Genomic DNA, 14,237 nt, shown 5'->3' on the forward strand with positions numbered 1-14,237 from the left:
GCATTAAATTTCTTGAATGACTCTAGTTCTGTTATTATGTCTTGTATGGGATGGCTTCAACAGAAATCTACCCACATGCCTATTTGTTCCTACATCAGAGACAAATTTGATATTTCTCAAACTAGTAAGACAACAGTTGAACTTGCCACAAATACACGGTCCTGCAACCTGCAAAGATAATTACTTTTACATACAATCTTGAAATCTGATGGCCTTCTCTTTTATCTCCCTATCAATCTTCCCCATACATCCCATGCAAAGGAAATTTGACCTTAAAATTGTTGAATATGAATCCTACAGGGACATAGATGATGCAGCCCATGCATTAGTTTTGGCAATTAAATCTTGAAGAACGAAAGAAAACAAAGTGGCACAACTAGTTTTACATCTACATCTAATTTGCTCAGATCCACTTTCTTATCTTTTATCAAGGGATGTGTTTGTGTGTGTCTATGTCTGATATCATCATGCGTCAGCTCACTCACACATCAAACAAATTCCTCAAACTCAACTTATCAGATGATAAGTAAGAAAAAGAGGTAAAATAATGGAAACCTATGACCACCTCCAAACCAATTCTTGCATCCTACTAGGAAACTAAAGTGAGAATATGCAGAAACTAAAGAGATAAAATAATGTAAACCTATGGCTACGACCACCTCCAAACCAATCCTTGGGTCCTACCAGGAAACTAAAGTGAGAATATGCAACAAATACAAACATGTGTGTAAAGCAAGAATGAGAATTGATTTTTTTACTATCTAAACTGATATGGCAAAAGGAGAGCAGGATCCACAGAAGATTCTCTTCCAAGGTGAAAACACTAATTAGAAACAGTTATGCAAAATTATTAGATTATTTTACCTGTACCATTCTTTTCCCTGTCTCCAGCATTTGTCTTTCTTTCCATGTCGAGGCAATTTTGCCAAGAATGATTCAATAAGATCTAAGGTGCCCAAGCTTTGGCTGAAAACCAAAGCCTTGTCACCCCGTTCAGAGCTCATGAGGAGGAGATCTAGCAACAAAACCATTTTGCCACTGTAATCAATGTTTGCATAAGCTTTCTCTGGTACAATGTCCTCCCACCAGTTAGATGATTGGATAAAAACCTGGAACAAGAAAACAACACATATCAAATTGCAGCATTTACTCATGTAAAGAAAGAACAATTAAGATTATTAAGAGAACATAAAGTGAACTACGATTCACAACAACCCATGAATTATCAGCACTAGAATATCCTTCTTTGAATCTCCATGTGAACAAGTTAATGCATAACGTCTTAGCAATGAACCAATCTCCCTATACTAGGGCAGGACTAAAATCAGCAAATTAAGAAAGGAATCAAAGACCTCTTCCAGAGACTCGTTATCTGCGATCTTGCCTGCACACTCCATTTTATCTCTTGACTTATCTGTTGCAATATATAAACAAAACTAGGACATCAATAATGTCTACTGTTTGAAAAACAGGGTGTAATAATTATAAGATTCCTACATAGTACATACAAAAAGAAAAAGAATTGTCATTCTACAAGAAAACTGTTCCTATAAAAATGAATTTCTTGAGAATAGAAATCAAACCAACAGTCAAATAAACTGAAAATAGATGGAAGACATCAAATAAGTCTGAATTATCTGGCTTAGCCCTATTCACAGCAATATTGCAAAGAAGACCAGGGTCAGACCTGCTGAGACTAACTCCCCCAAAATTAGATGGTCCCAAAAATTTTGGAGTGCCACAACTGATCAGAGGTCAGGTGAAAGGCCCAGATTATGTTGACAGAGTAGATTTGCCCTTCAGTCTACAGCAGCAGATACCAAATGTGATTTATTCTCAATAGTGAGCTGGTTAGATGTCTCCAATAACAGTTAAACTTTGAGAAAAAGAATCACTGGGCTTGCAAAGATCTGCAAAGTTGATATCTTCGCTAGAATTCTTTTCAGGAATGCCAACCAAATAATATACTTATATGTTTTTATAGCAATCCAAGCTTTCATCCATAGGTATGGGCATCTGATATGAGTGATGTTACATTTGTTCATGATAAAAAAATGTCATTTTATTCATATTGTAATATATTTAATTTACATCAAGTTCTTGAGGTCTCTCATCAAGATACAAAGTATGTGCTCTGCTCTTGCATAGATGGTTGCCTTGAGCAATATACTTCCCGTTAGTTGAAAATTTTGTACAGCTGGGATGGCATGCAAAATTATGGTTTCAGCCACAGCGTGTGAGTTAAAAACTCTCCTAATTTTAAGGAAAGGCTCCCCCTTTCCTACTATTACAAACTAAACACTATTCTAACTTGGGTGGGACAACATCCTTTTCTCATTTTTCAGAAAAGATGATATGCTTTTCTCTTTTCAGAAAAGAAACTGCAACTAAAGTAACAAACACAGAAATTTAGAACTTTCAAGAACAATAAAGATGTTTTATATGAAAGGAAGCAAAGTTTCCATGAAAGCACAAAGTTTTTCGTCACTTCCCTGGGACAGGATTGTAGAAGCAAAGCTCAAAGTCTTCACTTGTCTACCTGTTCTATCTACCTTCCAGAATGATTAGTATGATAACAATGTACAACTTACAACAACTCAAAGTCTGTTGATATGGTGCACCTCTAGGCTACTATTAATAGTAACAACTACAAGCAAAAAGCCTTGTAATCTCTCTCTCTATTATAAACACTTTAAATATACTAATTTAACCCTCACTATTTGCAACACAAAGTCTGCAAGAAATCAAGTTAAAGCTCTTTTTAACAACTCCCTTAGAACCTCAAGAAAATACAGAAAAATATACCACTATGACACAAGAACACAATGGATATAAGGGTAAGACTTCAACACAAAGTTTGAAACTCAAAGCCTTCTTGATACTACTTGAGAAAACAATTTACAAGTATGAAGCACAATGTCTTTATAACTGTAAATTTCTACAGAATTTTCTTGCTTGCTAAAAAGATAGATAATACATAGAGCACCCTCTGATATATTTAGGAGAGGAGCTGAGAGCAAAAAGTGGGAGAAGTCCAACTAACTGAGACTTTTTCCACAACCACTATAACTAACTATGACTTATTCCAAATTATAGTCCTATTGTCTTTCGACTTGTAATTTATTTACATGTAATTACAAGTTACAAGAATGCAAGTAATGTGACTACTTGCAATTACAATTTTTGACATTACATGTAATTTGTCGAAGGGTAATTACAAATGCATAATTGAAACTAATCTAAGTGTCCGAGACACGACTTTATTTACATCATCCTCTATCTAAGAGGTCTTCACGCTGCTACAAGATGCTAGCACTTGAAGTATTCGAGATTGGTAAAGGTATCTATCCAGGAACATCGACTTGCATCATTTGACCATGAATGGTAATGACAGTAACCTCATGAAGATCAACTATTGAACTTGGAGATAGTAAACATTCTTTGTGAAAGTCACTGCTTTCTACCACATAGCAATGTTATAATGCATTGTAACAATCCATTCCTCTGTTGCATTACTCCTTCATTTGTCAAGTTCTCTCTATGCATATGATAGTGTACTCTTTTCATTTTACATCATTTCTGCCATCAACATATGACAGCACTGACTTTTGCTTCTTGTCTATACATTCATTGAGACCCCTTGCAATCGAGTCTCTAGGACCCGACCGCAAGTATTGATCTTACAAAGGAAAGACATGGGAATGAGAGTAGGTGGAGAGAAGGCGAATTTCGGATATTGGGAGATGGAATGCAAGTGTGAGTGGGTTATAGCAAACTTGAAATGTGGAAATGAATGAAGATGCTTACACTTGCAGTCGGATCTCAAAGACCCAAATCCAAGTGAAAATGAATGTAAGATAGGCATTAACTTGCAATCGGGTCTTTGAGGCCCGACTGCAAGTGTAAAATGAAGCAAGATCGCAAGTATAAACTTGCAATCGGGGTTTCAAGACCCAATTGCAAATGAAGCACGTCAAAGAGTTCATGCAATGTTGGCTTGCAATCGGGTTTTGAAACCCTGATTGCAAGTGTAAGGCAAACATGATAAGATAACACACTTGCAATATAAAAAGAAAAAGGACTTGTAATCAAGGGCTACAAAACCAATTGCAACTAATGACAACTTGCAAAAAGAAAGACAAATACTCACAATCTTGCAATGTTGAACTTAAAACCCGACTTGACTTTGACAAGAATGCTCAACCAAAGGGACTATAGTTGCAGTCGGGTCCTAAAGACCCGATTGCAAGTAACATAGGTTTGCACTTGCATTTCGGGTCTTAGGACCCGACTTGCAAGTAAATACAACTTGTAATGATGCTTCAAAAACCCGAATTTGCAAGTAACTTGCAATCGGGTTTCTAAGACCCAATTGCAAGTAGAGTTAACTTGTAAAGTGAGCAAAAAGTTCCTACTTGCAGTGAGGAACTCAAAACCCGAAATTGCACAAAAAGATAGGAAAATGAAAGCAAAAACCAACCAAAAATTGGACAATGATGACAAACACACCGACTGACGATTTTACATTAACAAATATGATTTTAAAAACTCGTAAATCGTGCCTTGGAGAAGAAAACTACGAATTTTAAGCAAAAAAAATTGTAGAGGTTGTCAATTTTTTGAAAATTCAAAAATTAGGACAACACTTCCATAGCAGATATATCAGTAGTTTTCCTGGACTCTGAGTGGTTAGAGGAACTTTCAGTCTCTTCTGCAAGTTGTGTTCTCTTGAAAAGTTAAATTGATACCAGACAAAACTATTTTAGATTAGAATAGTTGATCTTCCTTGTCACTGAACTATGTTTCAAAGTCACAATGTCCTTGCCGGCATATAAGACAGCAGCTTAGCATGACTGCTCCAGCATGATAAACAGAGACGTGATACTTGTCAACAAATGGGGCAAGCAGCAACCTCAACAATCAATGAACAATTCTAAGCATCTCACTAGCAATTGGAAATAGTATTCTTATGCAGCACAGCATGACAAAATTAATCAAGGAACCATTTACGTAAGGAAATGGCATGCTTCTGCAAATTTTGTAGTTTCTTCATCTCACAAAATAAATATGAAAAAAATTGAATATAAAAGTTACTTGGGGCCATAAAGAAGTAGATCATCTACTATCAAAAGCACTAACCAATCAATCATTTATTAAATCCCTCTCGGACTAGAATAAAACTAGCATCAAGAATGGCAGGATTTTTCCTAAGGCTGAAAATGTTTGTTCTTCTATTCAATCTAAAATCCTTTATTGAACAAGTTTATCTCACTGGCTCCTACTCAACAAACTCCATGATGAATGGATTGTATGTGCACTGATGCTTAAGCATTGAGGATTTTCCTCTTTTAATAGAAAAAGACACAAATGTAATAAACATCACAATGAATAATGCTAAATCATTCTCAATACTTGCCTCCATTGAAGTCCCGATCCATATCATCATCACTGAAGCTACCCTCCACTAAGAAATTCTCAATTGTGTCATCAGCTTGTTGGCAATCTCTATCTTCTTTAGCAATTTGCAATAACCCAGGATGATTCCAAATCTAGCAACAGAAAATATTGACACATGTCAAAAGCAAACCATCAATCTATTTTCTCAATTCTAAGAGAAAAGTTGAATTACCAAACATCCTCTCAAGAAGTAAATATTGGCATACTATCAATACCTTAGATAAAGAATGATATGCACTAAAGAAACATTTTCTTTGAGGTCCTTTTGCAGATAAAATCTTGTCATTCTTTGTAAATCCGTGGTATTCTAAAAATCTAACATACAGCTTCCGCTGCAATGAAGAGAGCTTTACAGATATTACATATACAAATTTTGGAGGAAGCTCATCCTTCATCACATTCATGCCCATACGCTGCACAAACCCCTTCAGCTGCTCATATAAGACGTGTGATCTCTGATTCATTATTTTCACATCATCTGCTGTTGAATTAGCATGCTGGCCATTTTCTATAGGATTCTGAAACCTGCACTTTGAATGAATGATATTAGTGTGGGTTTCAAAGACATACTATCAACTAGAAAAAAGTCTGGATTATAATTAACTCAATTACTGTCTTGCCATCAATGCACATGAGACACAACTAAATTATAGAGTGCTATGAATCAACAGGACTAAACACAACTAAGAAAAGAACTTGCCTGTTTCTAAACTCATGCTTTGTTCCCAAAAAACCTTCTCTTACAAAATCCACCATCTGTGAAAAATGCAAGGTATTAGAGACTACATTACAGCTTTATTGGATTTAACCTAATTTGATGTCTAGACTCTGCATTATAAAAATGTTACTTACACAATAATATTCCATCAGATTATTTTGTAAAGGTGAACCTGTCAATGCAATTCTGCGTTGGGTCTTCACTTGTTTTAATGCTTGAGTTATATCAGCCTTTGTATTCTTAATCATATGGGCTTCATCACAGATCAGTATATCAGGTCCACTCTGAAACATAAATCATGAAAACGTTGATAAGACACAAGTTTCAACAAAATGAACAGTGATACTATTCTAATTTGGAAAAGCAGAAAAAAATTTGACAGCTTTTGCAAAAACAATGTGATTATCTAACTCGAAATTATACTATTCAATAACTTTGACATTTCACATTAACCAAAAACTCCAATCTCAAAGATTATTCCTATGTGAATTCTCAAATCTCAACTACAGTGACTGATATGGAGAACTAAAAATAAGAACTGCAAGACATAGAGAATAAAAGGAGAAGGAACAAAGAATCGTATAACAAAAGGTCATACTTATGCAACAAACAAACTATGAAAAAAGAAATGGCATCAAAAGTCAAATATCTAAGTTATCAAGAATTTGCCTAAGGCTTGTAATATATCTGCCCGTGAAAAGAATAACAAAGTGTACAGTTAGATGGAGATGTGTTGAGAGAAAGAACTATATTGCATCCAAATTGAAAAAACTAGCCTTCATTTTAAAAGAATTATATCAGATGCATAGCATTTTCCAGTGTTACAGCATTCAACAAATGAAACATTTGTATCAGTAATGAAAAAAAAAGAATTGCATCAAGTTCATGCTATGACAGTGACCCACCTCCTCCAACTTCATAGAAAACAGCATTATGTTTAAATAGAACTCTACCTTTTTCATAAGTTTCATATTTTATTTTAAGACTCCGAAACACTACCAGTGGAAGCAGAAAAGTGAGAATGAAAAATAAGTAAATCTACTTTAATAGTAATACTGAATGTAAAACTGTCCTTGTAATGTAGTTCCATCAATTTCCTGATATCCTGATCTGTTGTGTCATAAGTGCATGGATTTTCCTTTCCCTTATTTGCTTTGAAATTCTCCATTTGCAGAAGCATTATCACCTATTGAATGTGAAAATTTATGAAGAGACAAGCAAGGAAAGGTAAATTATTAAGGATAACATCTTTTTCAACAGTGATGGGTAGGTTAGAGTTAGTAGATCAAAATGGGATGTCACAAATTATCTAGGAAAATAATGTGCACCAAGTGTGATGCTAGGGGGACACATGGGGGATGGAAAAGCTACACATAGGAATAGAATAATATGGGTAGTGCAAGTAAAGATACAAAATTAAGATAAAAATTTTGAATGGAGACATGGTAGGTAGCAGAGGAGGTGGGGAGTAGATGAGGAGGTTCAAGAAACATGAGAGGGCAGAACACGTCCTTAGTGAGAAACAAGGTTACAAAAGGTTATTTAAAGTGAGTATCAAAGGATGATATGATGTAGTGACAAAGGCACATTTATGATCAAAGTAGGGGTCAAGGAGCAGAGCACATGGTCCTTCATGGTGTATGCCATTTTCTATAATTTTATCACTATAATTTTTCAAACATAAAGTCCTAGTTATTTCTGACCAAATCTTCATTCTTCAAAGAACTTATCGTGAAGCTAGAGAATCTGCCTGTCTAAATTCAGCAGTTAAAGACAGGAATATTACAATATTCCATGAGGACAAGTACCCCATAAAAATTGTTGTCGCTAGAGACGAGGATATCATTCTTGAATCTCTTTATTTGTTTTCTTCTCCGTTTTTAAAAAACACCTTAGAACAGCTAGCAGAAACTCAACATTTATCATATATGAAAACTTGATAACATCGATCACACTCCACCCTCACTGCTTCCTCCACTCTCTAGTAGGCCTACGGTGTCAATGAAATGCAAATTAAGAAAATTTGATCACCAACCTCTCAAATTTATGATAAGACAACAAGCATTCAAGTAAACAAAAACAATAATAGTTGTTTGATAGTCTATTTTGCCTCAAATGTTATGTAAGTATTACATCTTTCTTCCAAGGTCAACCATGTGTAGATGCCATCAAGCTGTCTGTCTTTTTGAAGCTTTGACATAAACAAAAATTGTTATCATGCCGTAGAGGAGCTAAAGATTCATAACTTGAGTTATAAGAAAATTTGTAAGGGAGAATATGTACTAGCAGACTTCATGATGAAGAGTCTAATATCAAAGAGAAAAAGATATTGTAAGAGATGTGCACAATAATGGCTGCTAAACTATGAGAGAATGATACTTAGGGGATTGGAAATAAATTTTATTGTTCGATGGGGATGTGTCCCCCCCTACCCCTCCCCCAAAAATCCCTCATCCCTGATACGTGGACATTTCCGATACTTGGGGACTTGGGGGTAACATCCCCTTATAGCACGACCACCTCTACCACCTCCATTGGGGACACCACTACATCGCTTGCTATATGGCCCATGCCATTATTTACTGATTGTTATTGGATATTTTGTCATTGATGTCAAAGGATGATGATTCAAGGTCATATAAATCTCAGAGGATTACTTAAAGTAATAGATTGAGCTGCCCAGTTGTCTGCTTGAGGTGCTTGATTTGCTTGAGCTCCTTGCTAATCTACTGGAGCTACTTGGTTGGCTGCTTGAGCTAGTTGCCTGCTCACTTGAGCTGGTTGGATGTTTGGTTGAGCTTCTTGGGTGTCTACTTCAGCTGCTTGTTTGTGTGCTTCAGCTTGTTGGCTTCCTATTTGAGCTATTTATCTGTGTGCTTCAGTTTGTTGGCTGTCTACTTAAGGTGCCTATGTGTCTGCCTCATTCTTCTTTGTGTCATGTCAGCCTGGAATCATATTTCTAATAGTTTGTTTGTGGATGCTCAATCAAAATATGCTTCGAACGTATATACTCCACATTATTGTCAGGTTCAGCTTAATGTTATTATTTTCTTCAAATCATTTATTTCTTATCTCCTCTTCAGCATTAATTGCAGATTCCTTTGTAACGCCTTGTGTGGGGCAGGACTTCAAATTTGTTCAGGATAATAATATCTGAGATTCGATGCATTTCACTTTTAGCTGGTACCGTTTCATTCTAGAAGGATTTTATTGGTGTGTTGGTGCTTAAAAAAACATTGAAGTTTTTGGACATCACAGCTGTTCAGAAACAGAAAATCTATTTCCATGTTTGGGGTATTTTCATATGCATTGTGGTGTTGGATATAGTAGGTTCTATCTGCCAAATAAAATTTATATTGAGACCTTTTTGGAGTAGCTTGCTGGACCATCACATCTCTAACGATGAGGTCATTTTTTTAACACAGTTTATAAAGCAGAAAAAGCATTTCTCTACGGTGGATGTCAGGCAGCTTAAATTTTTTATAGACAATGATTACATGCTTCTTTGGAAGTATATCGGATATAAAGTATTTTGAACAAGCCTGTTCTTTTTCTGAATTCTTTTATGGAACGGTCCATCGATAGTTTGTGTGGAGGTTGTTAATACTTATTTAGAATTGAATGATTAAATGTCTAAATGAGTCGCTTCTTTATACCTCTCCATGCCCCTTCATTCACACCCCTTCAGCACTCAAATTAATTAAGTCGGCTGCGATTAATTAAATGTTTTACATTTTAATTTTCTTTCCCTTTAAAACAAACTCAAAATTGCCCTCACCACAATCTGGCCCACCTAGGGCTCTTCTTTTTTGCTGAGTGAATTTAAGGGAGTCCATGAACAAGGTAAGGTGCAGGAGTTGTTAAGGATTGCTGAGTCAGCTTTTATTTAATTTGGCTTAATCCTTTATCAAGTCGGCTGAGTAAGAAATACATGGTTTAGACAAATATAAATCAGTGTCAAATTGTTCCCTCCCAAACACAATTTCAAACTTGCAAATTATTTACTTCTGCTCTTCCCTAAGTGAATTAGGTCTGCCTTAAGATTCATCAAGTCTGGTTTTCACATCTTTAGGTCTGTTTCTTCATTATAGGTCACACCCCTTTCTTGATATATCCGATTTTGCACTTAAATAATCATTAATTAATGTGAAGCGCTCAAGTTTTGCTTGCTTATTCAAAAGTGGAAATTCAAACTCCACTGGGAAGGACTGGAAAACCGACATGAAGAAGGAAGGTTTGGTTTCTCAAGATCTTTCTTTTAATCACCTCCAATCACCCAAAATGAGGAGTGGAAATTTAACATGCACAAGGAAAGTTTTCTCTTGAAAATTCATCAAAAATGAGGAGTGGGAATTCACAAGGCACAAGGAAGGTGTGCAAATTCACTGCGAAGAAGGAAGATTTTCCTTCTCAAAATTTCACTCAAGGCTCGATTTAAAAAGAAGAGTGAAAATTCGCACACTACAAGGAAAATTTTGACTTTTATGCCTTAAGTTTTCACCTTCTTTCATCATTCAATTTTGACCAAGGGTGGAAAAATGCACCTAACAAGGAAGGAGTGGAAAAACACAAGGAAGAAGGAAGATTTTGATTTCATTGTTTTGAACTTTTTAATATCCCCAGCTAAATTTCCTTACTTGACAGATGAATGGAATGATAAATCACAGAGAATTGTTCCAGAATCGCCCAATTAGGACAACTGATTCACTACAGATGTATAAAGTCTGAGGAATGGCATGAAAATGAATATCTTTATAGATATATATATATATATAATGTCTTAAGCCTTTTCACCAATAGATCGTGTCTCAGAGATAAATATTTGTTTACATGAATCCGCCCAGCTGCTGAAAGGAAAGCACACTTATTTTTTATTTTATCCACCAAATATCTCCCCCACGTATGATTCTCTATCTTCCACACCCAATACTCTTTTTTCTCCTCCTTTGTTTCCATCTCCCCTTTTCCTTAATTATCTCCCCCTTTTAAAGAGCCCCATGCTATTGAAGGAGGGCTGGGGTGTTGTGAAATATGGATCGAAGAATAATGACAGCGATTCTGGAAGACTGATTGCCGTGAGTTATTGATCGTCTCCATCATTGAATCTGGTTTAAATACAAGAGGAAAGGTTGCCTACGTAGGGACATGTCCATACATGGCAATTGCCACGTATGGACATGTCCCTACGGAGGCAACCGTTTATAACAATTAGTTTGTTTATGTTTAATTTCCAAACTGTATGCTCTGTTAATATATCACTCTCCAGATAATAACCGATTTACCATCAGTTAGATTCACGAGGGCTATATCTTAACACTCCCTCTTAGCAGGAGTGGATCTAAGTAATTTTCTTGGGAGCATATTTTGTCATGACTTCCGACACAATTCGGGACAACATTTAATATAGTCTTGTCATGACAATAAACTCAATATCATGATATCCGGCTCAGTCTGGGACAATCACTTAAGAAGTCAATCATGAGATGATCACCTACTTTAGGATCAAGATATCCGGCACAATCCGGGACAACAACTTAATGTAGTCAATCTTGACACTTGGTCAACTATTGTCAAGATCGTCACCTTGAAATAGTAACCTTAAACATAAGAAGATCGTCATCTTCTTGAACACAATTAGAATATTGCAATATACATTTTATTTATTTATTCATGAACAAATTACACATGGTAGGAATTTCATCCTAATAATCTCAATTATAATCTAGTCATACCAAGTTTACTTCTGAAGTATTCTATCTTCAATCTTGCAAGTGGCTTGGTGAAGATATCAACATTTTGTTCTTCAGTACTGATGTACACTAGTTTTATGACGTTTCGATCTACCATATCTCTTATGTAGTGATAAGGGATCTCAATATGTTTGGATCGATTGTGAAAAACTGGATTTACTGAGAGCTTGATTCAGCTCTGATTATCACAATGAATTATTGTTGAATTCAAAGTTTTTCCAAATAATCCAAATAATAACTTTCTTAGCCATACCGCTTCACGAGCTCCCATGGAGGCTGCCATATATTCTGCTTCGGTGGAGCTTTGTGCAACTGCTGATTGTTTTCTGCTGAACCAAGATATCATAGCAGAACCAAGACTGAAGCAACACCCTGTAGTACTTTTCTGGTCAGTGGTACTTCCGGCCCAATCAGAATCAGAATATCCTTCAAGTTGAATCTCAACATTTTCATACTTTAAGCCAAGTCTGATTGTGCCTCGTAAATATCTTAGAATGTATTTAGCAGCCATTAGATGTATCTTCTTAGGTTCACACATGAAGTGGCTTAATACATTTGTAGCATAGCAGATATCAGGAAGAGTATTTACCAAATACATGAGTGAACAGACGATTTGTCTGTAGAGTGTGGGATTTGTAGAGTGTGGGATCTGTAGGTTCTGAATCTTCTACCTCAATTTTCAACTTGTGCAAATTAGTTTCCATTGGTGTAGCTAATGGCTTACACTCCATCATCCCAAATCCAGTTAGAATATCTGTGGTGTACTTTCCTTGATTTAGGAAGATGTAGTTTTTCTTCTGCCATACTTCTAATCCTAGAAAATAATGTAGAAGCCCTAGATCCTTCATATCGAATTCTGCTGCCAGATCTTGCTTACATTTCTCAATGAGATTATCCTCTCCTGTTATCAAAAGATCATCCACGTAAAGGACCAATATAATCATATTGCCATTTGAAGCCTTGAAGTAGATGTTGGGATCTGCTAGGTTCTTGGAGTACCCTAGTTTGGAGAGATAGTTGTCTATCCTTGCATACCAGGCCCTAGGTGCTTGTTTTAACCCATAGAGAGCTTTCTTTAGTTTACAAACATAGCAATTTTTATCACGTATGGTGAATCCTTCTAGTTGTTCTATATATACTTCTTCTTCAATTGAACCATTTAGGAAGGCAGTCTTTACGTCCATTTGGTGAATTTTTCATCCTTTGGATGCTGCAATTGCAATGATTGTTCTTACTGACATATACCGGGCAACTAGGGCAAATGTCTCTTCATAATCAATTCCTGCTTTTTGAGAGAATCCCCTGGCCACAAAGCGAGCTTTCTGTTTTTCAATGCTGCCATCAGATGCATATTTGATCTTGAATAACCACTTGGATGAGACAACTGATTTGTCTTTTGGTCTAGGCACTATATCCCAAACATCATTCTTTAGTATAGATTGATATTTTTCAACCATAGCATCTTTCCAAGCCTGTTTTGATAAGGCTTCTCTGACATTTGTTGGTTCAGAATTTGTGAGTTCGGTTAGAAGTGCAGCATAACATTTTAGAGTTCTTGTTCTCTTATTTTCTTTGGAAATTTCATTTGGTTCTACATTATTCTCTTCAATCATTTTCCTTGCCCATAGAGGTCTTTTCTTGTTATTGAGTGTTTCAATATTTTCATCAACAAGAGGTTCAGAAGCTCTTATGATGTCCTCCCTCTCAGTGTCTGAATGTTTGGAATTTTCTATGATATTCTCCCTCTCAATCTCAGTTATGTGATCTCCTTCCTCTTTAGTAATGTTATCATCCTCAAGTTCTTTGAGTGTAGTGTTTTCTTCAAACTTTACATCTCTACTTATCTCAACAGATTTTTTCCCTAGAATGTAAATGCGATATCCTTTAGTATTTTCACTATAGCCAATGAAGATACCTCTTTTTCCGGATGGTTCTAGTTTTGTCCTCTTTTCTTTAGGAACATGTATATATACGGGACAGCCAAATATCCTTAAATGACTTAAGTCTGGTTTGTTCCCTGTAAAAGCTTCTTCAGGAGTTATGTTTTCTAGAACTGACTGCGGACATCTGTTTTGAATGTAGACTACTGTATTTGAAGCTTCTGCCCAAAATGAAGTGTGTAAGTTTTGGTCATGCATCATGGCTTTTGCTGCTTCAATTATGGTTCTGTTCTTTCTTTCTGCTACTCCATTCTGTTGTGGATTATATGGTACAGTATACTCCCTCTTAATCCCAACAGAATTACAAAAGTCTTTGAAGTTGTCAGATGTATATTCTCCCCCATTGTCGGATCTTAACACCTTAATTTTCTT

The 14,237-nt window shown here is 35.9% G+C and overlaps 1 protein-coding gene across 5 annotated transcripts in view; it reads right to left on the bottom strand.

Annotated features, from left to right (window-relative positions):
* The window catches only part of LOC131075665 (protein CHROMATIN REMODELING 20), a 187,619-nt gene that overhangs the window by 47,026 nt on the left and 126,356 nt on the right, over window positions 1-14,237 (bottom strand). For 4 of the 5 annotated variants that reach the window (XM_058012508.2, XM_058012507.2, XM_058012509.2 and 1 more), the window contains 6 exons: window positions 6,310-6,459; window positions 6,158-6,213; window positions 5,673-5,982; window positions 5,417-5,549; window positions 1,353-1,414; window positions 865-1,109 (listed from right to left, as the gene is read on the bottom strand). In XM_058012508.2, coding sequence (XP_057868491.1) covers window positions 865-1,109; window positions 1,353-1,414; window positions 5,417-5,549; window positions 5,673-5,982; window positions 6,158-6,213; window positions 6,310-6,459 — 956 coding nt within the window. The remainder of the gene's footprint in view (window positions 1-864; window positions 1,110-1,352; window positions 1,415-5,416; window positions 5,550-5,672; window positions 5,983-6,157; window positions 6,214-6,309; window positions 6,460-14,237) is intronic. The other variant, XM_058012510.2, reaches the window with a different exon arrangement.

Source organism: Cryptomeria japonica, chromosome 3 (assembly GCF_030272615.1).
Source record: "Cryptomeria japonica chromosome 3, Sugi_1.0, whole genome shotgun sequence".
In the NCBI taxonomy this organism is placed as follows: Eukaryota; Viridiplantae; Streptophyta; class Pinopsida; order Cupressales; family Cupressaceae; genus Cryptomeria; species Cryptomeria japonica.